Raw genomic sequence first — 26406 nt, 5'->3', positions numbered from 1 at the left:
TGGAAAGCTCATTTCAGATGATTACAGGAAACCACGAACATTCCACTAAATCCTCTGAGATGTTGCACTTCAAATAAAATAGTGCACCAAAGGGGATAAATTACACCAGACCTACTGGATTGGAAGGACTGGCCTATTTCTAACTGATTCAACTAGTTGTAAAATTAGACATCATTTTAAAAAGTAGAAATATCAAGAGTGTACTTTACTCCTAGCTGAAGGACTTCTCCACTACATATCAAATTTCATGCTTCTAGCACATGGCACATAATTCTAATTTGAATCACGGTTTGACTGCTGTGCTATTGGATATTCAATACCAGCTGAATTGGAACTTCCTTTCCTTCCTGTTGGAGGCCCCCATCATGCCAAAATGCCTGTCCCAGGGAGCCTCCTACTCTCCAGACCAGCATTTAAGGGCACATACAATGATAAAAGGAAGGAAGATTATAGCTGTCACTTCTGGAAGCACTAGAATCTAGCAGAAGTATTTTACTGACCTGGTCAATTGTTTCATATGCAGACAGCAATATACTCTATGCTAGCCACTACAGAAAAAAAATCATGACATTTTGAGAATTGCTTTGATTCCCGTTTCAATACAGATGGTTGAAGGTAGTAGAGGCAACATTATTGTTAATACTGATCCTGAACAATCTTTCCATTTAATATATTTCCTTCCTCTGAAAAGAAATACTAGGCTAGGTTAGCAATAACACTATTGTAATGTGTAAATTTGGAGTAAAATATTATATATTTAATGAAAAGGGAAAACGAATTTTTAAAAGTAATATTTGGTTGTTCATGTTTGCTTTTTGCTTCTTTGTTCTTCAGTCAACATTCTCACTATCACTGGAGAAAGTTGTTATCCCAATCCACTGAAAACACTTCTCCCTGTTTTTCTGTGGTAACATCTCATGAATGGAACTCTGGATCCAAATCACAGCCATATATAAAGAATGCAAGATGTTTTAATACTCAACTCTAACACTCGGGATGTTGGAGAGTATTTTCACTTTTATTTCGAATAAAGCAAGTTAAAATCATTTGTGTAAGTTTACAATTCTTATATTAGTTCGGTTTTTAGAAACAATAAAAATACACAATCCAAGAATTTTTGTAGGGAAATATAATCATCTTTTGTTCCCTGCATGATACTGAAAATTAATCTCACCACCACATTCATAACATGCCTAGTTACTCACCCTCTGGGAGGTCTGCAGTGCATTCATGAAAGCTTTTGACATTGATTCACAGTTAACCGAACTTGTGCAACTATATTACACACACCTACATCTTTCCCCTAAATATTCTTGCTTGACTTCAGATTTATTATCTACCTTTCACTTTGGTCATCTGAAGCAATTTCAGAATATTTAGAGTTTTCAGCACAGTATGCTATGCCATTAACTATATTATATTGTAATATTTTGGATAAGAACCTTTAGAACAAAGTAGGAGGGAGTTCAAAGAAACATCCCCTTCGGTTCCTTAAATTAAGGAATGTAATTAACAGCTTGGGAGCCATCTCAAAGCCTTTTATCCTAGCCTCACAAAGTCCCATCTAGTTCCCTTATAGAAATTCACCTAGAGATAATGGTGGTGATAAGGTGAAAACAGGAATGTTGTAAATGTTCAAGACTGAATGGAATATCATGGAGCCAGGGGGTCATGAGCTGCCTGTCTCTGCCCTTAAACACTGTGTGAGGTTATGGGAAAGATCCCAATTTCATATCCTTGGTGCCATTTTAATTAGTCTTATTTTCTGAAGCATAGTTTGAGTAACATCATTTGATTCAAACATCCACTCATACCATGCTAATAGAAATAGATTCACATTTTTAATAAAGGAATTCTCAGTGCAATTTCAGAATTTCACACATAGAAAACAAACTTTGAATAATCGGTATTCAACTGCTAATACTGTATTATTCTAGATTCACATCTATAAGAATTTACATGGAATATTAAAATGTGCCAGAATGTGTAGTTACAGCACAATGTATTGTATCTCTACTCAGAAATAAGTCCAAGTTTTAATAAGACATCTTTGTAGGTAAGTGGGGATAGGACTGCTGCCTTAGTTAAAATTATCAGTATCTTTTAAATACTTTTAAAGCTTTCTTTTTAATGAGTACCTACAGAAAATAGTTTGGTCAGTGTCTATTAAGTTGTGCAGTTCTCCCACGCATATATAAAAGTATCAAACTTCTGTTTCCATGAGCAAAAACTAATTTCAAAGGCATCCAGGAAGCATCTTGTCAGTTTCCTTGATAACTGGAGAATGGAGAGGTTTGCTAACAACTAATGCTACTTCTCACAAAGAGCCAAAATTTGGTCCAGCAGTTTCACAGGTTTTCAATTTTGCCAGATATACATGTTTTCTGAGGAGCAATATATGGGATTAGCTCTCAAGATGACATCTGCACATTGGGGAGGCGCATGGGATCGTGAAAATACTACTTTTTCAGATTATGATTTCCAGCATAGCTATTGGGGGTTTGGGGAAGTGCAATTAATTTTTCCCCATGATCTGCCCATGAGCTTCATTCATGTGGTCCATGGGAAGGCTGTGGAACAAAGGGGAATATTTGTAATTGGCTTTATTTGTGTTTTTTTTTTAAACAACCTGAGCTTTGCAATTCTTTTGACAAGAGCTGAATTACTGATTAGGTTACAGGCCCTGGGGCTTGTGAATTTTACATGAAGTTGCACCAGCACCATGTTTGGTTCTTTTCTTTAAACATGTGCCAAAGCAGCATTTCTCAATACAGTAGTTGTTGTTAGAGTTTGTTTGGTTTTGATTATTCCAGAGCTGAAAAGTGTTATTAACAACAAAACCCACAAAATGTTCACCAAAAGCGTAATTATAAAACCCTCGAGATCAATTCACTAAAATGGTCAGAAGATATACATTTGTATATGTGTAAATGCACTTTCATCCCTGGAACAGTAAAATGCCCATTCAAACCAATAATTCAATATCTATTGTACACCTTGCTTTAGAACAGAAAAAGGACATATAATGTAAGATATAGTCAGTTATTAAATCTTCATCTCTCACACCACACCCCACAAAATAAGAAGAAAACATCTTTGGGAATGATGAAACTGTTAAAATTATATCCTGTTTTTTAAATTACACAGAGCCATCACACAACACAACAATAACTTGAAAGTTATTGAAGACTTGCACGAAAATATTAGTTAAGCTAGTCAGTTTCTTTTAAATAAACAAGCCACTTCTTTATGAACAGGTCCTTGGATTTGGTCATGAACTCTTTGGATAAAAAGTGGGCTATTAGCTAACAGCAGAGTCAAATTCCACCGGTTTCTTCTTGCAAATTCTCCACTAAATATTGAATTGATTCGTTAAAAAGTTTTCTATTAGCATTATACTAGGATTAACTAAGAGATGTGGGAGTTGAATTGTCCCTGAAAGGTGCCCCTCCCTGATTTTCTGAGATTTCATACTGAAGATGCTCTAAATCTTGCTATAATATGATACAGACTGAGTATGTACCATAGGGCCCAATACTGGAGGAATCTTCCCTTTTATCAACATTGTTGAAGCAAATAAGTTCTGCATGAGGCTTTGAATGAGGAAGGAATAGGTTTTGCATGAGGAATGAAGACTGTGATTTTGAGGCTTAAATCCAATGTTTCACTTGTACTGAAGTAAAAGCACAATGGGATGTTCTTCTTTTGCTCCTGAAGCCCCTGAAATGGCACAGGCATCAGGCCTGTACTATTTTCACAGTACTTCAGAATAATTAAAATATATGGGGGACTGATGGGGTAGGAAAGATCATCTTTTCCATTGACAGTGGCACCCGCAGAAGTACCTTTGAGGCTCATAGTAAAGGTAAAGGTTTCCCCTGACATTAAGTCCAGTCGTGATTGACTCTGGGGGTTGGTGCTCATCTCCATTTCTAAGCCGAAGAGCCGGCGTTGTCCATAGACATCTCCAGGTCATGTGGCCAGCATGACTGCATGGAGCACCGTTACCTTCCCGCTGGAGCAGTACCTATTAATCTACTCACATTTGCATGTTTTCGAACTGCTAGGTTGGCAGGAGTTGAGGCTCATGGTCTATAATAAATCATTAGCAAGGCAGGGAGGATTTATTAAGGGACCAAACAAGAATTAATATATGTTCATTTAGCAGACACCTTTTGGCCATGCAATGAATTGAGGTTTGGTTCTAGGACCCCGCAATGGATATAAAAAATCCATGGATGCTCAAGTCCCATTATATATAATGGCATAGTAAAACAGTGTCCTTTATATAAAATGGCAAAGTCAAGGTTTGTTTTGTCCTTTATTTTAAATATATATTTTCAAGCCATGGATGGCTGAATTTATGAATGTAGAATCCATTAATATAGTGGAGGCCAAAGTTCTGCTTTTGCTGTTTTAACACAAGTGCAATTTAAAGTGAACCCAGTGAGGGGGAAAAAAATCCAAACTTGTTTTCATGGAATAAGCTTGTTAGCTTGGACATGTATCCAGGACAAAGTGAAAGTTCAAATGTTTTGGACAGAAATATGAAAAAAGAAAACATTTGGATAAAAAGTATTGTTTCCCTTCTCTGCCATAATTTTTGGAATTGTTAAAAAAAGCAATCCTAGTATAATGTTATATTTAGGAGAATGAATAATACACATCTTATAAGCTAACATCATTTTATAAAAATGTCAAACATGGCAGTATGCATTAAAACTTATAATACCTCAGCCACAATGTACTTGTAAAATTTAGCCTTTAAAATATGGAGAAACCTCACTTGGGTTGCTGGCAAAAGGAGAGGATATACAGAACACAGAATTATACCACACCTGGGAGCTAGTAAGATTGTTGGGTCTACAGCAGGCTAAAACTGAAGACTAATTTGATTTCATTGCATGAGTAATTTCACTCATGCCATGTAGTATACACTGTAGTATAACTCACTGTAGTATATACATAGTGGTAAATATATAAAATTTGGGAGGAGCACATACCCCTGGCCTCCTGGGAGCAGATTCACCAGGTTTCCAGGGGGCAGTGATGTTTTTTAGGTCCAAGAAAGGTATTTTCCCTTAAAGACCATTGTCAGGTCACCTCTCCCTGGTGAATCTGCTTCCATGTTTCTTAGAAATATTTTTTCTAAAAAAATGATTTTTTTTCTAATTTCAAAATAATTGCAGACATACTGGAGACCCTCATGGCCTAATCTTGTTCTACAGCCAAGAATTAATGTTCTAGACTGCAAAGAAGGAATGCATTTTAGTGACAACTAAAAAAAACCTATTTTGCCATACATTGGCAAACCCAGCAGAGATAGAAAATTCTTCCTGTTTTAAATCTCTCAAACTGATTCTGTTTCTTCTGGTTGTGTTACTGTTTCTTTCAAAACATTTATAAAACTGAAAAAAGTGATTTGGTCACCAGGCGTTAAGGTGTTGATATTTTTCTGACATATGTTCCTTGGGTTAGGCTCTTCTGCTCATGCAGGATACCTTCACAGTGTGGTCAAGAAGCAACATAACATCCCAAAAGAGTCCGTTAGGTTTGTGCGTTAAACAAAAATGTTGTAAGAGGTATTTATAAGAGGTTAAGTGGAACTTTAGCTGGTCTACTGCAAACTATACTCTTAATGTCATGCTGCCAATCCACACTTAGATGTTAACCACACACAAAAGCAACAGTGCTCAACTGTTTTAAATAACAATAGACAGTGAATGGTATCTAACATGTACAGTAGATTCTCCCCATTTTCCACTGTGAGCTGACCACAGATACCTGAGCCACATATATGTGGGTGTGTACACACAGCCAGCCAATAGTTTTAATGCAGTATTCAAATAGTTAAGGAAAATTAATATGATTTTTTTCATGTCAGGAGCGACTTGAGAAGCTGCAAGTCGCTTCTGGTGTGAGAGAATTGGCTGTCTGCAAGGACGATGCCCCGGGGATGCCCAGATGTTTTTTGATGTTTTTACCATCCTTTTGGGAGCTGGAGCTGATAGAGGGAGCTCATCTGCACTCTCCCCAGGTTAGATTTGAACCTGCAACCCAACCTTCCAGTCTTCAGTCTTTAGGCACAAGGATTTAACCCACTGTGCCACTGGGGGCTCTAAAATTAATTTGATGGGGCATGGGGAGTCATATCTCAATTTAACTTGTATAGTTCAGTTCAGGATAGCCAGAATTGAATTTAGGCCCTCTGTTCTAAGTCCCAACTAGAACAAAACTACTGAACATGACCTTGCCAAGTTCCCATTGAGTCAGTGTATTTAGTGTATTCTAGTTGGGGCTAACAAATAGAATTCAGACTGAATGATCCTCAGTGGGATACATACAAGGAGTAATACATATTCAGCCTGTCTCAGTTTAGGCCCTAGTATGGCAACTAGTATAACCCCTAGTATGGCCTTGGTATAACCCCTGTTTTTGAAGAATAATTGTAATGTTTTATGGATAGGGATCAACATATGAAACATGTTGATTCAATATAATTGCATTAAGTATTCAATTAATATTTCTTGGAATAATGAATTTGATTGGTGAACATACATGACTTCAAAATATCCATGAAGCAATGCTAGTCAACTTGTTTTTCATTTTAGTTTTCTTAGGCTTGTTCAAAAGGTCCAGTCCAGTGAGGATGATCATGACTGTGAAATCCTTTGTTTTGTTCATTTGTAACTATTACATGAATGGGAACATTAAACTTGCTTAGTCTTCTGACACTGCTTGCATCTCTACTATTTGTCTTTCGCCTTCTGCATCCTGGAGAAAAATAAATAAATAAATGTATGAGTATTGCCACTTGTAAAATTACACGATCCTGCTGATCAGCACTCTTCTTCAGTTCAATAATGACAACTCTAAAACAGAAAACTCTTTCTGTCCAGTTTCAACTTTGGCAGCACATTAGTTTATGGATATGCACATTTCCAAGTGCGTTACTTGTTTCCTTACTGTGCCTTGTCTTTCTCAGGCCCCTTCCACACTGTCTTTATATCCCAGGATTTGATCCCTGGGATATAACACTTTCTTTCAAGTCCCTTCTCGTGGTTGAACTGCTTTTAAAGAAAATCAGTGTATTCACATACAAATGACAAACACTACCTCTTTTGTGATAACTGGCAGCTCTGAAGCCATACTCAGCCAGTGAGCAGCTGCAGAATCATCCCCCAGCTCCCTGTAACACTGCAAGAAAGGAGAAAAGTAACAAAAACGGCAAATCAATAGAAAATTTCAGAACAACAGTAAAAATGCAGCTTATTGTTTTCAGCCAACTGAATAACTCATTAGATACTTTCATGACATGATGCTTCACTGTAGTCCAAATACGATATCCAAGGTCCAAAACATACACAGATTTACCTTAATATAAACCTTAATGTATGTAGTATGGCATGCACAGAAATGTATATAGTACTATACAGCAAGTTAACTTCTGGCATTGGGGAATTTTAGTCTCATTCACACTTAGCAGGACAACTTTGCTCCACGAAGCATAGTTTTCACTCATATATATGCATAAACTCTCCTGAACTAAACACAGGTGCAGGTAACCAAAATGTGTTTTTATATTTGAGAGAATAATTGGGGAATAGTTAGAGGTTCGACAGCAGAAAGTGAGGTTTTAGAACTGACAATGCAATGCTCAATGATATTTTGCTATGATCCATGGATAAGTAAAGGGACATCATCATGCCCCCACAGAAGCCCCAACCATTTTCCTTGAGTTTGGGCCTCTATTTGTTAGGAAAAGTGTGTATAATAATTATGAGAGAAAACTTAGTTAGCCTTTTCCTTTAAGGCATCCTCTTTAAGAACCCTGCCCAGAGGCGGAGCATCGCAGCCAAACCCAGCTATACCCCTGAAGTCAGTCAATTTTTTCAAGAAGGGTTGAAGGAGTCTGGAGAAAGGACCATTCAGCACTTAACATTAGAGCTCTTTTGCAAGAGACAGATGAACGAAAGGACAAGAAGGAAGAATATAAAGCAAAGTTAAGTAAAAAGAACCCTCAATTCAGCAAGCCCTCTAACTTTTCTTACAAAGACTTTTATTCATCCTGAGAGCAGTGAGGATTTGGAACTTTTTTGTTATCAAATTCTTGTTCTTGTTGTCTTCTGTGTCACCCCAATCTGTTCTCAACAAGATTAAGACCCCTGTCTTATAAACAGTGCACTGGGGGCAGGACAGGCATACTGGAGACTGTGTGTCTCAGTTAAATTATGGAATGAACAATCACGTATTTAACCTCCCATATATTTTGTTTTTTTTCCCATTGGATTCACTATTCCATCATTGGAATTCCAGTGTCAAATCTTGCCACAGCAAGACAAATTTCACTCATTCCTATTTGGGGTAGGCCAAGGTATTTTTCTGTCTGAGGAACCAGAACAACACTCAACCTCCTCACATACACACTTCTACTTGCATGTCTCTAAGTTTTAAATGCCCCCTAAGTTTTTCCCTTTCAAAGTATGGACCTTGACATAGCCATGGATCATAGCAAAATTAATAATTTTGACCTGCAAACTGATCCACAAGTTATACACAAAGTCAACTTATATATGGTACATCGGGGAACTTAATATTTCAGAAGAAAGAAAGAAAGAAAGAAAGAAAGAAAGAAAGAAAGAAAGAAAGAAGAAAACTCATTACAGCTTCAAATTATAAAAACAGAATTTCAAGCTTGTATACTTAAAATGAAAATTGGGAGTTTGGGAATACACTGGTTTCGCAGAGAACTAATTCAGTTATGCTACTCTTGGCTTTCCCACTGACTGTAATAGCAAATATCATTTGGCTTTAAAAGTGCATAGCCTCCAATTGGAGGTCACAGGAAGAGAACACTGCAGGGGTTTTAGTGCTTGAGAATCATTATTCCATTTGTACAAACAACAACTGTTTCCAAATCCTTTGTGTATCTCAATTCAGTTATGGAATGAACAATCACATATTTGTCCTCCCATATATTTTGGTGGAAAGCAATCTGGACATATTGTCTACACTTTCACACATTTCTGTGTCACATTACTCTTGCAATAGAATAATTGGAAGCTACATCTGTGTAAACAAACTAGGTTTAGGCATTTATTTCTGTGATCCTAACAGAAATGGGCTGGATTTAATTTATGTGGTTCATACATTCACACCTGCAGAGTATTTTAATGTAAAACAAAACATTTTAAGAGAAAAATAACTTACAATGCTAATCCTATATAACAGATTTAATTGCTACTTGACAGTCCCACCTCCCTCCCCGCTTGCCTGTCCTATCATGTCAGCTTTTTCTTATGTTTTAAATTCGCCTAGTCATTTCCCTCTATTTACTCACTCTGAAGTAAATATTTCTGCTTTTATTCAGCACTTTGCATTAGATTGCCATCAGAAATAGACATGCAGATTCCTGAACATGCTACATTGTGGCCTTTGCCTTAACCATAATATTTATAACTGAGAAGGACTATTCACAACCTCTAGAAAGTGTTAGGTTTTTTTTCTAAACTGATTTGCACCTCCTCCCAATTACACTATGTAACAAAATTTGAAAAAAAAACTGTTCCTGGTTTGAAAGTGTTATTTTTTTGTTTATTTCTACGGTACTTACTTTGAAAGTACAGTAGAGTCTCACTTATCCAAGCCTCGCTTATCCAAGCCTCTGGATAATCCAAGCCATTTTTGTAGTCAATTTTTTCAATATATCATGATTTTTTAGTGCTAAATTCATAAATACAGTAATTACTACTTAGCATTACTGCATATTGAACTACTTTTTCTGTCAAATTAGTTGTATAACATGATGTTTTGGTGCTTAATTTGTAAAATCATAACGTAATTTGATGTTTAATAGGCTTTTACTTAATCTCTCCTTATTATCCAAGATATTCGCTTATCCAAGCTTCTGCCGGCCCGTTTAGCTTGGATAACTGAGACTCTACTGTAGTTGTTATACTGTAGAAACTATGTCAAATTGGTTGAGACTCTATGAGATATTAACTGAAAAACTACATGTTTTTTATGAGAGAAGCAATTAGGAAATGACATTTATAACAAAAATTGTGTTACATAGTGTTATCTTTGTGTTATTTACAGTTTTGAAAAGGGGACTCTCTTGAACCCAGAACAGATCAGGGAGGGTAAGACTGGTGAAGTGATCCCCTCAGCAATAGAGGCAATGGGGAGGTGCAGCATGTTAAGCCTATGGTCCTTCCTGGGTTTGTCCTTGTCTTTGTCATCCTGTACTGAATGCCAGATGGCAATAATTCAAAAAGAATAGCCCAGGTGAAATGGATCCCCAAGAATACCCGAAGCTTTCTTAAGGCAGCAGAATTATGAAGTTCTTCCAACGAGGGGAGAGGGCAGCCAATGATTTGCCCTTTGAAGCGCCTTCCTATCTGCCACTGTACAGCTATCAAACCATGTGCAAGTTGGTGGCATTCAGAAATCTTTCACTGTGGCCAAATTTTTCATGACCCCAACAATGAGCTAAGGGTTGAGACCCCCAGTTTAAGAAGTAATGGTCTATACCATAGAAGAAGTGGCCATAGCTCAGTGGAAACACAGCATTTGGAAACATTATCCTGAATACATCTGAATATCATTGCCTGATTGAGTAATGAATACTTGACTAAATGGCCTAATGAACATTCTGAACAATGCAGATGGTCCGTAAGAGTCTGTTTTCTACCTCAATAAAGATCTAACATTTTGATACTGTAGGTAACTATATGTTCAAACCAAGTATAGGCATCTGAGGTATAAACAATATAAAAAGACAAACAATTAGTGGTCCAGCAAACACACACTCACCTTTGCAATGTATACTCTTCCCATCTTTGAAAAACCTGAGTTCAGCTCTTCAGTCTACAAGACAGGAAAAATAGCAAAGTTCCAAAGAAAACTAGATGCATGGAATTTGTTGAATTTCACCTATGCTAAGTGGATGACCAACCCATCTAATGAACAATATGCAAAAACTATATAGAGCTATATAGAAAGGTAATGCTACAAAACTCATTTCACAAAAACACATGGTAATTATAAACAACGTGGAAGCTCAATGCAAGCAAATTGTGTTTGCTCTAAGTATTTTCAAGGTACATAAACCTTGCATGTTTTCAATTGTCAGATTTTAGTAACAGTAGTGTGTTGGGGGCTTGGACAAATCATTTCCACCTTCTCAACTCCTTACAGATACCACAAAATTATAGAGTAAGTCTAAAATTTCAGGGTTGTTGTATGTCTTTCGGGCTGTGTGGCCATGTTCCAGAAGCATTCTCTCCTGACGTTTCGCCCACATCTATGGCAGGCATCCTCAGAGGTTGTGAGGTATGGAGAAAACTAAGCAAAGAGGTTAATATATATCTGTGGAGAGTCTAGGGTGAGAGAGGTCAGTATGAATGTAGTGTAGTTAATCACTTAAATTAGCATTGAAAAGCTTATCTGCTGTCTTCTTCCTGCCTCTGGGGCATCCTTTGTTTAGAGTCGTTAACTGCCCTTGGTTGATTCATGTCTGGAAACCCTCTGTTTTCAGAGTATTGCTTTTTATTTACTGTTCTGATTTTTGAGTTTTGTAATACTGGTAGCCAGATTTTGTTCATTTTCATGGTTTCTTCCTTTCTGTTGAAGTTGTCCACATGCTTGTGGATTTCAATGGCTTCTCTGTGTAGTCTGACATGATAGTTGTTAGAATGGTCCAGCATTTTTGTGTTCTCAAATAGTATTCTGTGTCCAGGCTGTGCCATAGATGTGGGCGAAACGTCAGGAGAGAATGCTTCTGGAACATGGCCACACAGCCCGAAAGACATACAACAACCCTGTGATCCCGGCCATGAAAGCCTTCGACGACACATCTAAAATTTCATTCCAACAGCCAAAGAAGCTTATAACTTTTCATTTTTGATCATCTGAGTCATAGGTCTAATACTGTGACAGGGTAATAGCTAAGCAGCTTTGCTTTCTATTATGTTTTGCTGAAACATTACCTTTAATTAAAATTAATTAGGGGTGGCCGAAGTAACACAAAGGTGTACCCTGAATGAGGGCTATTAAAACATAAGTACAACACAGCACAACACAACACGACTCAAAGAGGCTCAGTGCAGTGTTAAATGAATAAATTAAGTTGTTGCAAATGTTTCACCTATTGTTGCTTCTGTCATAGTTTGTACAAACCTAGTGCATTAGTCTGCTGTTTCACTCAGTTGTCAGTACCTTTAAAAAGTTCTGCAGTGCATCTTGGACAGTGGCTGTAGGGGGCTCTTCATACAAAGCAGAAGCAGTTTTTCTTTCTAACCATCCCAGGTGAGAGACCTGCATATAAACAGTTCAATGTTTATTATACCACCTAATACACTGTTCTGTCATGCTAAACTAAATACATATGGTTCTGCTAGGGGATAGAGAATTAAAGCAGGAAAAAGAAGGAGGGTCATAGCTTAGAGATAAAGCCCAGCTCCCAAGGGTTTCAGGTATGCCAAAGATCTCTGATGCAGAGGTTGAGTTAGGAGAAAACCCTTTGGAACCACTGTCAATTACTGTAGATAATGCAAGTCAGAGCAAAAGTCTTCTATATTCCTAGTTTCCTACATTCCTAAATCCCACTGCCTGGACATCTTTCTCTGATCTCCCAGTTACTGTAGTATTCTACCAACAACTTTGTTCAGATACGTAAATTAATTGAGCTCAAATTTTTCATAGTATGCTTGTTGACTACTGAACGAATTGTGTTACCCTGTTTCCCCGAAAATAAGACATCCCCGAAAAATAAGACCTAGTAGAAGTTTTGCTGAATTGCTAAATATAAGGCCTCCCCTGAAAGTAAGACCTAGCAAAGTATTTGTTTAGAAGCATGCCCAGCGCCTGCCAAACAGAACACCAGAGCATGCAGGATTGGTAAATGTACATACCAGTTGTACATGGAAATAATGGTAGTAACAAGAAATTCTTGATAGGATTCAGTTTGTCTGGTTATGCTGATTTGTGATGACAACTACTGTACAGTATATAATAAATGTTCATTTTTTTGTTAAATAATAAATGTGAATTCTTCTTCATGGAAAAATAAGACATCCCCTGGAAATAAGACCTAGCACATCTTTGGGAGCAAAAATTAATATAAGACACTGTCTTATTTTCGGGGAAACACGGTATGTGGAGTAATGTTTCTTTCCTCACTGTCCAGTAAACAAAAAAGATAACATGTTCTTCAAGACCCATTAATTTAAACAGCGGTATTCTGCAAGGAATAAGTGTAACTTGATTACTTGCATCTAATGGACTTCGCTCAACGGACTTTGTGAATTAGTTGGAAAAATACAACACAAGACTGAAAAAGGACAGGGCAACTTATGAGATGGGGCTTTCTCAGTAAAAACCAAAACCAATGGCATTATTAAACAACTGCAACCCAACTTTATTAACAGATTCCAATGTGTAACATAAGCAATAAAAGAACAGCAATAATAGAAAGTAAAATAGCAAAACTGGGAAACCTAACTGGCAATTAGCGATGATGAGTCAAAACCTAAACTATGACTGCTAATACTTGATGCTTTGATTAAAAGTAACTTGGTGCTGAAATGAAACCAGCCTCAGATGGCATTCATCCCCAGGTTTCTGGGGAAAAGCATCTCTTACTGAAGAATATAAAGACGGCCACCTCTCCACATAACATACCTCTTCCAACTATGAATCCCAGAGAGCAGCTTCCGTGACAGAGCTTAATACTCACACAGATGTATGTTAGGATATATGCCTTTCCTCCAATATGGAGATCCTAAGCAGTTTATGACTTTAAATATCAACCTGAACTTGAACTGGAAGTATAGTGGAAGTCAATGCAGATTCCTTCATGGTTTCCTTTTAAGGTTTTGGACAGGAATGTCATGGTCTAATTCTGCCATTCAAGAACTCAGAAATCTGTCAGGATGCAAATATATTGGGGGATATCTGCACAAATGAAGCAAGAAGGTGAAGGCCACAATGGGGTGGGTATAATTTTAATTAAAATACCATTTACCCATCAAAGTTAAAATGATAAAATGTTTGTTCCCTAAAAACACCCTCAAAGCGAAGAGTGTGTTGGCATAACTTTCCATGAATTGCTCAATTGAAAAATAAAAAGCAGATGGCGTGGGTTTCTTTTTCTAATACCTGAAACAGTTTGTGATAAAGGAGCAGACGGAAAACACATGCAAGGGATTATCCTGATACAATGCATGCAGGAGGCCTAGAGTTCTGCAAAATATCTTTAATCACACCCATGTGTGTTTCAAAGTCTACAGCATGATTGTTTTTACTGGAGAAAAAATATGGGCAAAGTGAAGTTTGTGTATTGCTTTCATGATCCCTTTGCGCCCACTTCCTTCCCCTCACTGCCCCCCTCCAATGACCAAAGCAATAAATTAGGAGCACTAACACTCCCTAGCATCTTGGGTTTCTCACAGCTTGCAGTGTTTGCTTTCAGTAAAATCCTTTTCCTCTTTAGAGGTAAAGAAAAAAAAGGAAGGCATTAAAATTGAGACATTAATGTTGTTACTACAAAACTCACATCTAGCACATAGGAACAGAAAATAATATAAAATCATCCAATGCTACAAAGAATAGTTATATTTCAATAGAATGTTCAACAGGTTTTATGAAGTTGCTGTTATGTATTTTTGGTCATTTATTACATTCATATTTCATCATTCCTCCAAGGAGCTCAAGGCAGTATACAGGAATCTGGTTCTCATTCCCTTTATGCTTACAATAAACATATCAGATAATCATTATTGGTGGATTTGTGCCTGATGTTAGTATATAATTTTTAAAAAATGTTTTGATTTCCCAATATTAACAATTTTACAAGGACTGTCCCTCATTATTTAGAGAACTCTGCTATGTCTTAAGTTCTGTAGTACCATTTTTTTGATTGCTGAAAAAGCTCATATGCCACTGGGTTTCAACATCAGAGAGAGAGGTGTGTGTGCACATCTGCACGTGAGATAGAAACATGGGACCATTGTACCTGCCTACATTTTCTTACCGCAAATAACTTACTGGTACTTTCATTTACTCTTAACCTGTACATTATATTGTAAAAACAGAGAGAAGGGCTACAGGACATACATACATACATATATATATATAATCTGGGACTATCTGGCACAAAAGAATTATTTTGGAAAGGCATAAAACTGAAATTATATTATAAGAGAGAATCCATCTGCGTCAAAGCAAATGTGGTAATTCAAGTCAGTGAACTAGTCAATGAAGCTGACCATTACTGTAAAGATCTTATCAGTGGTTCAAAAATTCAATGCAAATCTAAAGAACAGAGCTACCCCAAGGCATCCTACAGATTCATTTTATTCTCTATTTAGACAAAATAGTTTAGTATGATATCTTGTGAATTCTAAAAGAAACATACCAAAGAAAATCAATTACCTGGTAACACCATCGGCCCAAAAGATAATAAGACTTGGGGTCATTTGGTTTCAGAGTGATTGCTTTGTCCACATGTTTCTAAAAGATACACAAAAAGACTTACTTTGTTAGTTAAGCACACCTAAAAGATTCAGAAGACAGCAATTTGAGAAGGAAAAAAGGTGATTCAACTGAAGAGCTTAGATCTTAAAATATGATCATTCTATTTATTTAAACAAAAACACAGGCTGCGAATATACTACTTGCGAATGCCAGAGTCTAAAACAGTGATTCCCAAACTGTAGTTCTACAGATGTTTAGGAATTCAACTTCAGCTGCCAACGATCAAAAACTCTGGGAGACAAGAGCTAGATAGGGGGAGTGTGTCCCTGTTGGTTCTGGACCTCTTGGTGGCTTTCGATACCATTGACCATGGTATCCTTCTGGGTCGCCTTGCTGGGTTGGGACTGGGAGGGACTGTTTCACAGTGGCTCCGTTCCTTCCTGGAGGGCCATACCCAGAAGGTGGTGCTGGGGGGCTCCTGTTCAAACCCCGGGACATTGACCTGTGGGATTCCTAGAGGTTCCATTTTGTCCCCCATACTGTTTAACATATACATGAAATTTCTGGGAGAGGTCATCCAGAGTTTTGGAGTACGGTGCCACCTATATGCACCTATTACTCCTTTCCACCTAAAGTCAAGGAAGCTCCCCTGACTCTAAACCAGTGTCTGTCATTAATAATGGACTGGATGAGGGAAACAAATTGAAACTTAATCCAGACAAGACATAGGTACTCCTGGTCAGTTGGAAGACAGACTAGGGAATAGAGATCCAGCTTGTGCTGAATGGGCTCACACTTCCCCTGAAGACACAGATCTGCCCTTTGGGGGTCATCCTGGATTCAACGATGAACCTAGAGACCCAGGTATCTGCAAAAGCCAGAAGGGTCTTGGCACAATTAAAACTTGTGCACCTACTTAATGCGCTCTATGTGGAGCTGCTCTGAAGAGTGTTCAGAAACTTCAGCTAGCCCAAAGGGCTGCAGCCAGGTTGCTAACTGGGACTGTCTTCAGGGAGCAGACAAACCCCCCTGTTGCAGCAGCTCCACTGGCTGCAAGTTTGTTTCTGGGCACAATTCAAAGTCTGGTTATGACCTTTAAAGCTGAGGTCCAGACTATGTAGCTGACTGCATCTCCTCCTGCCTGGGCCGAGGATTTCAGGAGAGACCCTTCTCTCGGTCCCATCTCCATCACAGGTTCAGTTGGTGGGAACAAGAGAGAGGGCCTTCTCTGTGGCTGCCCCTTGACTCTGGAACTCCCTTGCCAAGGAAGCCAGAATGGCCTCCTCTCTACTGTCCTTCCAGCGGCAGGCTAAAACTTTTTATTCAGGCGGGCTTTTAAAGAAGAACATTTTTAAGATCAAGGGGGTGCTGTGATTTTTAAGTTTTGAATGTTTTTGTGGGTTTTAACTGAATGCCTTAATACCAATCCTATTTAATTCTGTTTGAATGTTTGTATATTTGTAGATTTTAAATTGTATTGCAATGTTTTTAATGTAAGCTGCTCTGAGTTTCCTTGTAGAGAGAAAAAGCATGATATAAATAAACATAATAATAAAGTCCAAAACACCTGGAAGCCAAGAGTTTGGAAAGCAGTAGTCTACACCAAATACGAATACTTTAAATTGCAAACTCCCATCTCATTTTCTGAAATAATCTCAATTTGCATTTTGAAATCTTCCAAGGGGTAAGAAAGGCATTTTCTGTTATGTCTATAGCTTTTCAAATGGATTTTGGAGCTACTATTCTGCAGTGGCTCTGCTCCTTCTGGAGGGATGCTCTCAGAAGGTGATTCTGGGTTCAGTCTTATTCCTTCTGCTACTTAACATTTAAATGAAATGGTTAGAAGAGTCCTGAATTTGAGGGTTAAGTGTCACCAGTATGCTGATAATGCCTCACTCTATTAGTTCTTTCTACCTAAGATGCTAAACCAGTGCCTGGCAGCTGTAATGGACTGAATGCAGGCAACAAAATCGAAGCTTAATCCAGACAAGACAGAGGTGCTCCTAGTCAGTTGAAAGATAGATCTGGGAATAGGGATTCTGTCTGTGTTAGATGAGGCTATGTTCTCTGAAAATGCGGACTCACAGTTTGGGGGTACCTCTGGATTCAACTTTCAGGTTTCAATAGTGACCAGAAGTGCCTTTGCTCAGTTAAAGCTAGTGCGCCAACTGCAACCGTTTCTTGGGAAGCTGGACCTGACCATGGTGACATTTGCCTTGGTTACATATTGTCTGTCAAACTATAATGTGCTCTACAAAATATCCTATGTTTTTCCCCTTGAAACAAAACCCTTTCAACATGTACAAAAATCAGTCAGACTCACCTTGAAATCGTGTCCTGCATGAATCCGTTTTTGTATACTTTCATGCTCTGAGAACTGACCACACAGAACAGCATACCTGGAAATTACATTAAGCCTTAACATTAGTTCATCATACCCAAATATGGGTTTTCAGCTGTATTTATTTTTCTTTTACAGAGTTCAAAAATTTAATCTAAATTTAGTATCTTCTCCAGGGAAACAGATGCATCATATCAGTTTTATGGATGGAGAGGCTAACCACTGAAATATATTGAATTACAATAGTTTCCTCATGTGGTGATAACAGCATAGTAGAAACAATGCAAAGAAAAAAAATACATGCAACCTCCCTCTTAAAAAACAACAACAACCCACCCAACAGAAAGGCAATAAATATTTGCTCTACCTTATTTTACCACTTTGATTTCTTTTTCATGAAGAAAACAAGTTTTTTCCAGACCTTTTATAAACACAGATAACTTAGAATCATAGAATCATAGAATAGTAGAGTTGGAAGAGACCTCAAGGGCCATCTAGTCCAACCCCCCGCTAAGAAGCAGGAAATCGCATTCAAAGCACCCCCGACAGATGGCCATCCAGCCTCTGCTTAAAAGCCTCCAAAGAAGGAGCCTCCACCACAGTCCGGGGGAGAGAGTTCCACTGCCGAACAGCCCTCACAGTGAGGAAGTTCTTCCTGATGTTCAGGTGGAATCTCCTTTCCTGTAGTTTGAAGCCATTGTTCCGTGTCCTAGTCTGCAGGGCAGCAGAAAATAAGCTTGCTCCCTCCTCCCTATGACTTCCCCTCACATATTTGTACATGGCTATCATGTCTCCTCTCAGCCTTCTCTTCTGCAGGCTAAACATGCCCAGCTCTTTAAGCCTCTCCTCATAGGGCTTGTTCTCCAGACCCTTAATCATTTTAGTTGCCCTCCTCTGGACGCTTTCCAGCTTGTCAGCATCTCCCTTCATCTGCGGTGCCCAAAACTGGACACAGTATTCCAGGTGTGGTCTGACCAAGGCAGAATAGAGGGGGAGCATGACTTCCCTGGATCTAGACGTTATTCCCCTATTGATGCAGGCCAAAATCCCATTGGCTTTTTTAGCTGCCGCATCACATTGTAGGCTCATGTTTAACTTGTTTAACTTGGCTAACATGAATTAAACATAAACCAATTTCAGGATGTCTGCTAAAATCTGGACACAATCCAGCATCAGTTCAAGTGGATAAGCCAACACATTTAGCTCAAGGCTATTTTGACTGGCCTTATTAAGGATAGAGAAGAAGTTCACAAGGGCAATGTACTATTCCTGGAGGGGTCAGAGACAAATGCATATTGGTAATCTGAGGGAAAGGAACTGAGTGGAAAGAAATTAGGAGGGGATAGAAGAGTAGATGCTACTGGTCTAAGATAGACATGGTGTCAGTATTAACACTTGTGGTAACTAGGTTGTGAAAGGTGGGGAAAAAGAACAAATTTTTTGCAATGTACATAGGACTGTCATAGTGAAAATACTCGAATCTCGACATCTACTTTGCACATGGTTCTAATTTGCAAACGATGCAAATTAAGCATGTTAACTGTTACATTTTTCCTTACATCCTTTGAGTAACCACTGATCTGAGACAAGTGATACAGTCTAATGTTTAGATAGCTACTTGGCCATGGAATTTACCATGTGGCTTTGGGTCATCACAATGGCTCAGTAAACTTACCTTATAGAGGTGTGGGGATATGGGAACACATATATCAGTAACAATATGAATGAATTTTTGACACACAAAGGTTTAACTTCAAGTTACCTGTCAAGTTGTGGTGACCCAATAATTTCATAGGCAAGAAATACTTAGAGGTGGTTTGGCCAGTTCCTTCCTCTGAAATATAACCTACAGCACTTGGTATTCACTGACAGCCTTCCATCCAGGTACTAGCCAGGGCTACACAGCTTAGCTTCCAAGATCTGACAGGATCTAATGTCTTTAGGGTATTTAGACCCAACATACAATATGGGTCTTGCTTTGCACAGGTACTTTGCTATGTTGAATCCACCTCTTCATTCCTATGTCTCCAACATCTCACAGGAAGTTCTGAAAACACACCTCAGCTTAACCTTTCTCCAAAAGCTAGGTCCCGCACTCCCCAGCCCAAATTTCAACATCTACCCATGAAACTGGGAAGGACTACCATTTCAAGCCTATAAAAATGCCATTCAGAGGAATGAAACATCACTTATTAGATTAACACAATGACAGGCAGTAACAGGGCTCTCTGAAAACATCAACAGGACACTCATTGCAAATATTTTTGTCCATAACTCTGCTTCTATAAGAGCTTGAGACTCACTTTTTTAAAATGAAAATCTAGGGTACAGAATAACTAATGATCTAATTAGCACTGGGTAGACTAACTAAACTCTGTTAACCAGATAACATTGTAATCCTAGCTGAAGAGCATAAGTGGGAATCGTGTTCTTGAACTACAACTCTTGTTAGCCCTGGCCAGATATAAAAAAAGGGGGAGAACAATGGGAGATGTAGTTCAACAACATTTTCAGGGCGCCGTGATGCCTAAACTTGTAATAAAGGAATGAAAATTTTGAGAGAAGACCCGTTCTCACTGTTTTCTGTCATGTCTACCCACATTTACTGCAACACTACATGTTAGAAAACAAGGTTCAAATAAATGGGTACAGAAAGCTATGAGACTCAAAAGCAAAAGGCTTGAAAGTTCAAGAGTTCATACTGTATTCTAACATCTCTTGCTCAGAAACTTCACAAAACATTATGCTGATATAATGAAGGATGTTAGAAGACTATTAAAAGTTAATATGCACTTTAAAATACGGTTTTATAAGGTTTTTTAAATAACAGAACTCCATATAAATGCCAAGTGAACTTTCACAGACCTTCCAATAAACAGTTAATTATCTCCATGCTTGCCCTGAAGCCAACCTTGCAGTAGGAACTATATTCCCAAAAACTGTATTCACTATAATGGCTTGTAAATTCTACCATACTTAAGAGAAGACAACACTTTAGATTCCTACTGCTGTAAGCTAGCAAGAAGAATTTAAACAGCTTAATCAGAGCTTCTCAAGAGGTAGCTCTGGTATTAGTTCCAAGAACACCAAAATTTAAATCCTGGGCATTCTTATTATGTGGAAGCAGACTTGGGAAAAGTTGCTTTCTTGGATTAGAGCTCCCAATAATTTCCTAGCCAATATAGCTGGCATCAACAGGAATTCCAATAGATGTAGGCCAAGAAAGTAACTTTTTAAGCTTTTACATGAGTGATGTGCGACTAAACTCAATCAGGTTTCCTTCTAAATACACATGCATGAGATCTACAATATACTTCATTTCCCTGCTCCTCGTTTCTGGTTAACACACACCAGATCAAGTTATCAGGAAATATCAAACTGTGCTGAAACTCATACTGTGCACAGGAATGTGAGAGATCAGAAAATGAGTCAGCCCAAGCAAGGCTCAGGGAGGAACTCAATATCACACAGATCTCCCAGGAGTTCAGATGGAGTTTCTCTCCTTGGGAAATAAGCTGAAGAGTTTGTCAGAGGCCCATTTGTCTTCCCTCACTTCTCCTATCCTACAGGTCAAAGTGTAGATGCTGATGGCTCAGATCTTGGATTCACGCAGTGCATCTCAGAACTGAATAGTTTCTCATGAAACTTGGTCAGCTGAAAAAACAGAAGTCAGTACTATAAGCAGATACTGAGATACACATCTCAGACCACACGTTGTAACTATATGCCAAGGGTGAAGAAAGTGCAGCCCCTCAGCTCACTTTTGTAGCTCCTGGAGACCTCAAAAGCCTCCTTTACAAAAAAAAAATCAGATCAATTTTGGGGCAATTATTTGTTCTAAAACAAAACCCCACCCCACTCAACATATAAAACTCCAATCAAAATCTGTTGAAAATTGCATGTGGATGTGATGCAATAGATGTACTGATGCAGCCATAGAAAGATGGCAGAGGCAAAGACTGGCCCTCATGCAGTTGTACATCCATGCTGTAGTCCTTTATTGTATTTTTTAAAAAAGATTAAATATCTATGTTCTGCACCTTTGACCAATAACTGGTTAATAAACTAAGATTCAGTGTAATGATGGTTACAGAAAAGCCTTGGTGTCATGCTTACACATCATGAACTAGTGAGGGGGAACAATGAATCTATTCAAAAACAGTCATAATAAACAAACAACCACAAGAACAGTATATCTTCATTGTGCAAGGAAGTACATGATACAGTCCTTGTAAAAGTATCAAAAAGGATACAACCCAAAATAAACACCCAAAAATTGGTTCCTAGATCAGTGTGATTTAACCAGTATGAATTTGAAATATTGTGTCCTACTTTTAGCATAACAAAGTTAGCTAATAGTTACAAAAGTGAAATGAAATTACCAGTATAACAAACTATAGCGGTAGATCTTTTTATAACAACTGAGCCGGCACAACCCATTTTTCTTTGAAAGAAAATGGATGAAAGAAAAGGTGGGAAAACATGGGTGGCTATCAAATGGAGGAAGCCACCTCTCAAATAAAGCCACATGCAATAACAGCTTTGTTGGAAAATACTCCAAAACTGTCTCCTGTATCATCTTGGGGGAAACACAACACTCCTTGTGAACCCTCTGAGGTTTCCTCATATTTCTTTCTTACATTTCATATCTTTCTTTTTTTCTTTACCCAGGAACTGAGGGCCCTTCCACACAGCCATATAACCCAGAATATCAAGGCAGATGATCCACAATATCTGCTTTGAACTGGGTTATCTGAGTCCACATTGCCATATCATCCAGTTCAATGTGGATTTTATACAGCTGTGTGGAAGGGACCCAAGATTCCTGAGAAAGAACTGCAGCAACTGAGTCATGTAATCCATCTTGAAATATCTAAATGACTCCCTAGACCAGGGGTCCCCAAACTTTTAAAACAGGGAGGCCAGTTCACGGTCCCTCAGACCATTGGAGGGCCGGACTATAGTTTTTTAAAAAACTATGAACAAATTCCTATGCAGTGCACATTGCACATATCTTATTTTGAAGTAAAAAAACAAAACAGGGATAAATACAGCCTCAATGTTAATTATAATCATAATAAAAATAATAAAGAGGGTTGGAAGAGACCCCTTGGGCCATTTAGTCCAACCTCCTTCTGCCTTTGTGCACCAAAAGCACTAGCAAAGCACCCCTTAATAATTAATTATTAATTAATTAATAATTAAAATACCATTATAAACAAGCAAAGCTTTGGAAGGCATGCACCTGTGATGACTCATGGGCCATGTAGTCCCGTTCCTAGTGCTGTTGTGAATGATGAAGAGGAAAACTTGGGTTTTCCACCATTTCAGCCAGAAAAGGAACTATCCCAGCCAGAAATTGAGCCTTTGCACCTGCAGGAGGCTTGTCTTCCAGAAATCTGTCCAACAAGCCCTGAGTCGAGTTCTCCCCCTTTTTCGCGCCGTAATTATTATCTCCAGCAAAAAGGAGTGCAACAAGCTAATCGCAGGAGCTTGAGAATTGCAGCAAAGCATTCAGATGATTAAGCCTGCTGCCATGAGAAATTTTAGGGAGTCATACATCTGGACACAGAGATTGACTTTCGTTTCTGGTTCCCCAGAGAAGTGTTCTCTGGTGGGAAAACGAGGCCTATTTAGGTTCCTCGCTCCCGAAGGAATCTTACGGAGTCAATTCGTCAGCTACCGGAGCAACGTGTGTGGACAGCTACTCCTGCTTTCAAGCCTTTGTTCCTGTTCCAAGCCTTCGTTCTCAGCCTTGTTTTCTCCCCGGATCTTGCCTTGTTTCCCGGACCTCGCCAAGTAATTACCACGGATCTTGTTCTAGCTCCTCGTTTCCTTGTTGCCTTGAATCAAGCTTTGTGTGCCAAGAATCAAGTTATTTCCTAGCCTTGCTCAAGTTCATGGACTAAAGGACCTTGTCATCTCCCCTCACTTGCTTGGCAAGTGAGTGTTTCGGTTATTGGATTACAACTTTGGACCTTACTATTTCATATTGGACATTGCTTTTTTGGACTAATTTTGACCTTTCCTGAAAGGTCTATTTCTGGACTATTTCCTATACTTGTTTTTATTAACTTTATATATTTCCTTAATAAAGATATTAGATAGATTCTGGCCTCTGTGTATGGTTATTGGTGCTCTGCAGCCTGGGTCGTGACAGCACCAAGCAAGGGAGGAGACAGGAAAGGTGCGCACCTTTCCCTCCTACCCCGCGCCACACGCACCTTCCTCGGTGGAGGAGGAGGGAGCTACCACCTCAGAAGCCAGATAAATGGCTTCGATGGGCCACATGTGGCCCCCGGGCTTTAGTTTGGGGACCCCTGCCCTAGACATATGTAACTGGTTTGGATATAACATTACAATATCACCAGAAACTGTTGACACCCAGCTTTAGCTCTATCTTCCATCTGATTTCAAAGAAGCTGTTTCTGGATGAAACCAGTTTTGACTGCTGGGTTTTTTTTTTTTTTAATCGTGTCAGAAGTGACTTGAGAACAGACTGCAAGTCACTTATGGTGTGGGAGAATTGACCGTCTATAGAGACGTTGCCCAGGGGATGCTGGGATATGTTAGCTGGGAGGCTTCTCTCATGTCCCCGCAAGCTAGAGATGACAGACTGGAACTCACCCCATCTCATGGATTCGAACCGGCAACCTTCAAGTCAGCAACCCAACCTTCAGGTCAGCAGTTCAGCCCACTGCACCACCGCAGCTCCACCTGTTACTGATGGACTATATGAGGGAGAACAAACTGAAACGTAATATAGACAAGACAGAGGTGCTTCCCGTAAAATCTCAGATTCTTGGTTTGGGTGTATTCTTGGATGCCTGGATACACCGTTAAACTGGCCTACCAGTTGCATCCATTCCTGAAGATGTCAGATCTAACTACAGATACACATAACTTGAGTACATTCTGTTTGGATTACTGTCACAATGTCTGCATGGGGCTGTCTTTGGAAAATATTTGGAAACTTTAGCGGGTTCAAAATGCTATGGCCAGACTGTTGATTAGAGATGGTTGAAAGTCTCATGTGACCCTCCTTTTAAACAATTTTGATAGCTGCCAGTCCATTTCTGGGCACAACTATATTGCTAGTTTTGTCATTTAAAGCCCTACATGAGTTGTAGCTTGTTATATAAGCCAGTTCATACTATAAGATTGGCAAGTGAGGGCTTTCTCTCAGTCCCACCATCTTCATAGGAAGGTGAGATGAGCACATGGCAGATCTCTGTTTCCAGGCTGTAGAATTCCTTTTCACATGAAGTCTTGGTTAGCCCTCTTCCTGCCATCTTTCCACTGGCTGGTGAAGAACTTTTTCTTCAGATAGGGCATTGAGATTTAAATTATATAGTAGTAGTGTATCTGAAGTAGTGCACTCTTCTTCTCTCAATTAGGTATTAAATGTGTTCAAATTTTTTTGACCATGGAAGATGAATAACATTCTAATTTATTTAAAAAATTTGTAAAATAAGAATTTACATTCAATCTTGTTTTAAATTAATTAGAGTTCCCATTTATACCACTGTCTTTTTGGACCATTTAAGGCTTTCCTGTATGTAGACCTACACATTGCAAAAGGCTCAACTTGTAAAAATAATATGAATACCCCCTTCTTTACAGTTATTTCTTTTATTGCACAACAGTTTGATATGAGCCAAAAAGAAGTCTTGATGTTTTCATCCTGTCTCTAGGGTCAATCAGTGAAGGAAGTAATTCAAGTTGACTTGTAAATGAACCTTTTCCTGGAGGCAGACAAGGGGAAGAATACTGGATACAAGCAAGCCACTTTCTCAGACCTCCGCTATACAAACAGAACTTCATTTAAACAAGATATACCAAGAGTAAATTCACTCAGCCATATAGTTTTTCCTACACATTCAGACACAAAAGTCTTGTTAACACTTTAAAATACAAAAGATTTATGATATATATAAAGATCAGCTTCTCAGAAATCATATTAAAGATTTGCTGGGACTGGTTACAAGGATGAGTCAGGAATTAAAACAATACAGCTGCTGAGCTGGATAGGATCCTTCCCCTCTCCTCAATTCAATATTCTAACTTTGGTCATATTTCTATTTTCCACAGTTGAGGAAATACTTTTCAATACAGTAAACAAAAAGGAATGATAGATAATGTGAGAAATTTTAACAATTGCTTTGACATCTGGATTAGAGCTTGCTCTGGCTTGTACATATATAGTTTCTTGAATGTGACTACTTTTTCAAAGTATTTCTTTAAGATGATATTCAGGGACAATGCTTGTACTACACTGTAATGTTGTGCCTTCAAGTAGTTTTTGACTTAGGGTGGCACTAAGGCAAAGCTATAATGAGTTTTATTTCATCATGATAATGATTCATTCAGTTGTGTGCTGCAATTCAATGGAAACATACTTCAAAATAAACTTTCAGAGGTAGTTCTACAGCTGTAGACTAGAGCTATGATTATCTCTCTTCTACTAGGTTGTCCAAAATGTGAGCCTTTTTTTAGAGCACCAGATCCTTCAGTAACAAATTTAAGCATTCCACACCCAATAAAAGTAAATATTATAGGACAACGGCATTTAAAGTACTGTGTGAAAA

General features: G+C 38.5%; 1 protein-coding gene across 4 annotated transcripts in view; it reads right to left on the bottom strand.

Annotated features, from left to right (window-relative positions):
• Positions 1-999: 999 nt before the first annotated feature.
• Positions 1000-26406, bottom strand: part of rmdn3 (regulator of microtubule dynamics 3) — a 44721-nt gene continuing 19314 nt past the window's right edge. For 2 of the 4 annotated variants that reach the window (XM_008116822.3, XM_016995926.2), the window contains exons 8-13: positions 17801-17876; positions 15436-15513; positions 12220-12318; positions 10816-10869; positions 7117-7197; positions 1000-6774 (exon numbers count right to left, since the gene is read on the bottom strand). In XM_008116822.3, the coding sequence (XP_008115029.1) occupies positions 6721-6774; positions 7117-7197; positions 10816-10869; positions 12220-12318; positions 15436-15513; positions 17801-17876 (442 nt within the window). In that variant the 3' untranslated portion in view covers positions 1000-6720. Of the gene's footprint in view, positions 6775-7116; positions 7198-10815; positions 10870-12219; positions 12319-13589; positions 13957-15435; positions 15514-17800; positions 17877-26406 lie in introns of those variants that run through there. The other 2 variants (XR_001730679.2, XM_016995927.2) reach the window with 2 other exon arrangements.

Source organism: Anolis carolinensis, chromosome 1 (assembly GCF_035594765.1).
Source record: "Anolis carolinensis isolate JA03-04 chromosome 1, rAnoCar3.1.pri, whole genome shotgun sequence".
Classification (NCBI taxonomy): domain Eukaryota; kingdom Metazoa; phylum Chordata; class Lepidosauria; order Squamata; family Dactyloidae; genus Anolis; species Anolis carolinensis.
This window is presented reverse-complemented; position numbering and strand designations above follow the sequence as displayed.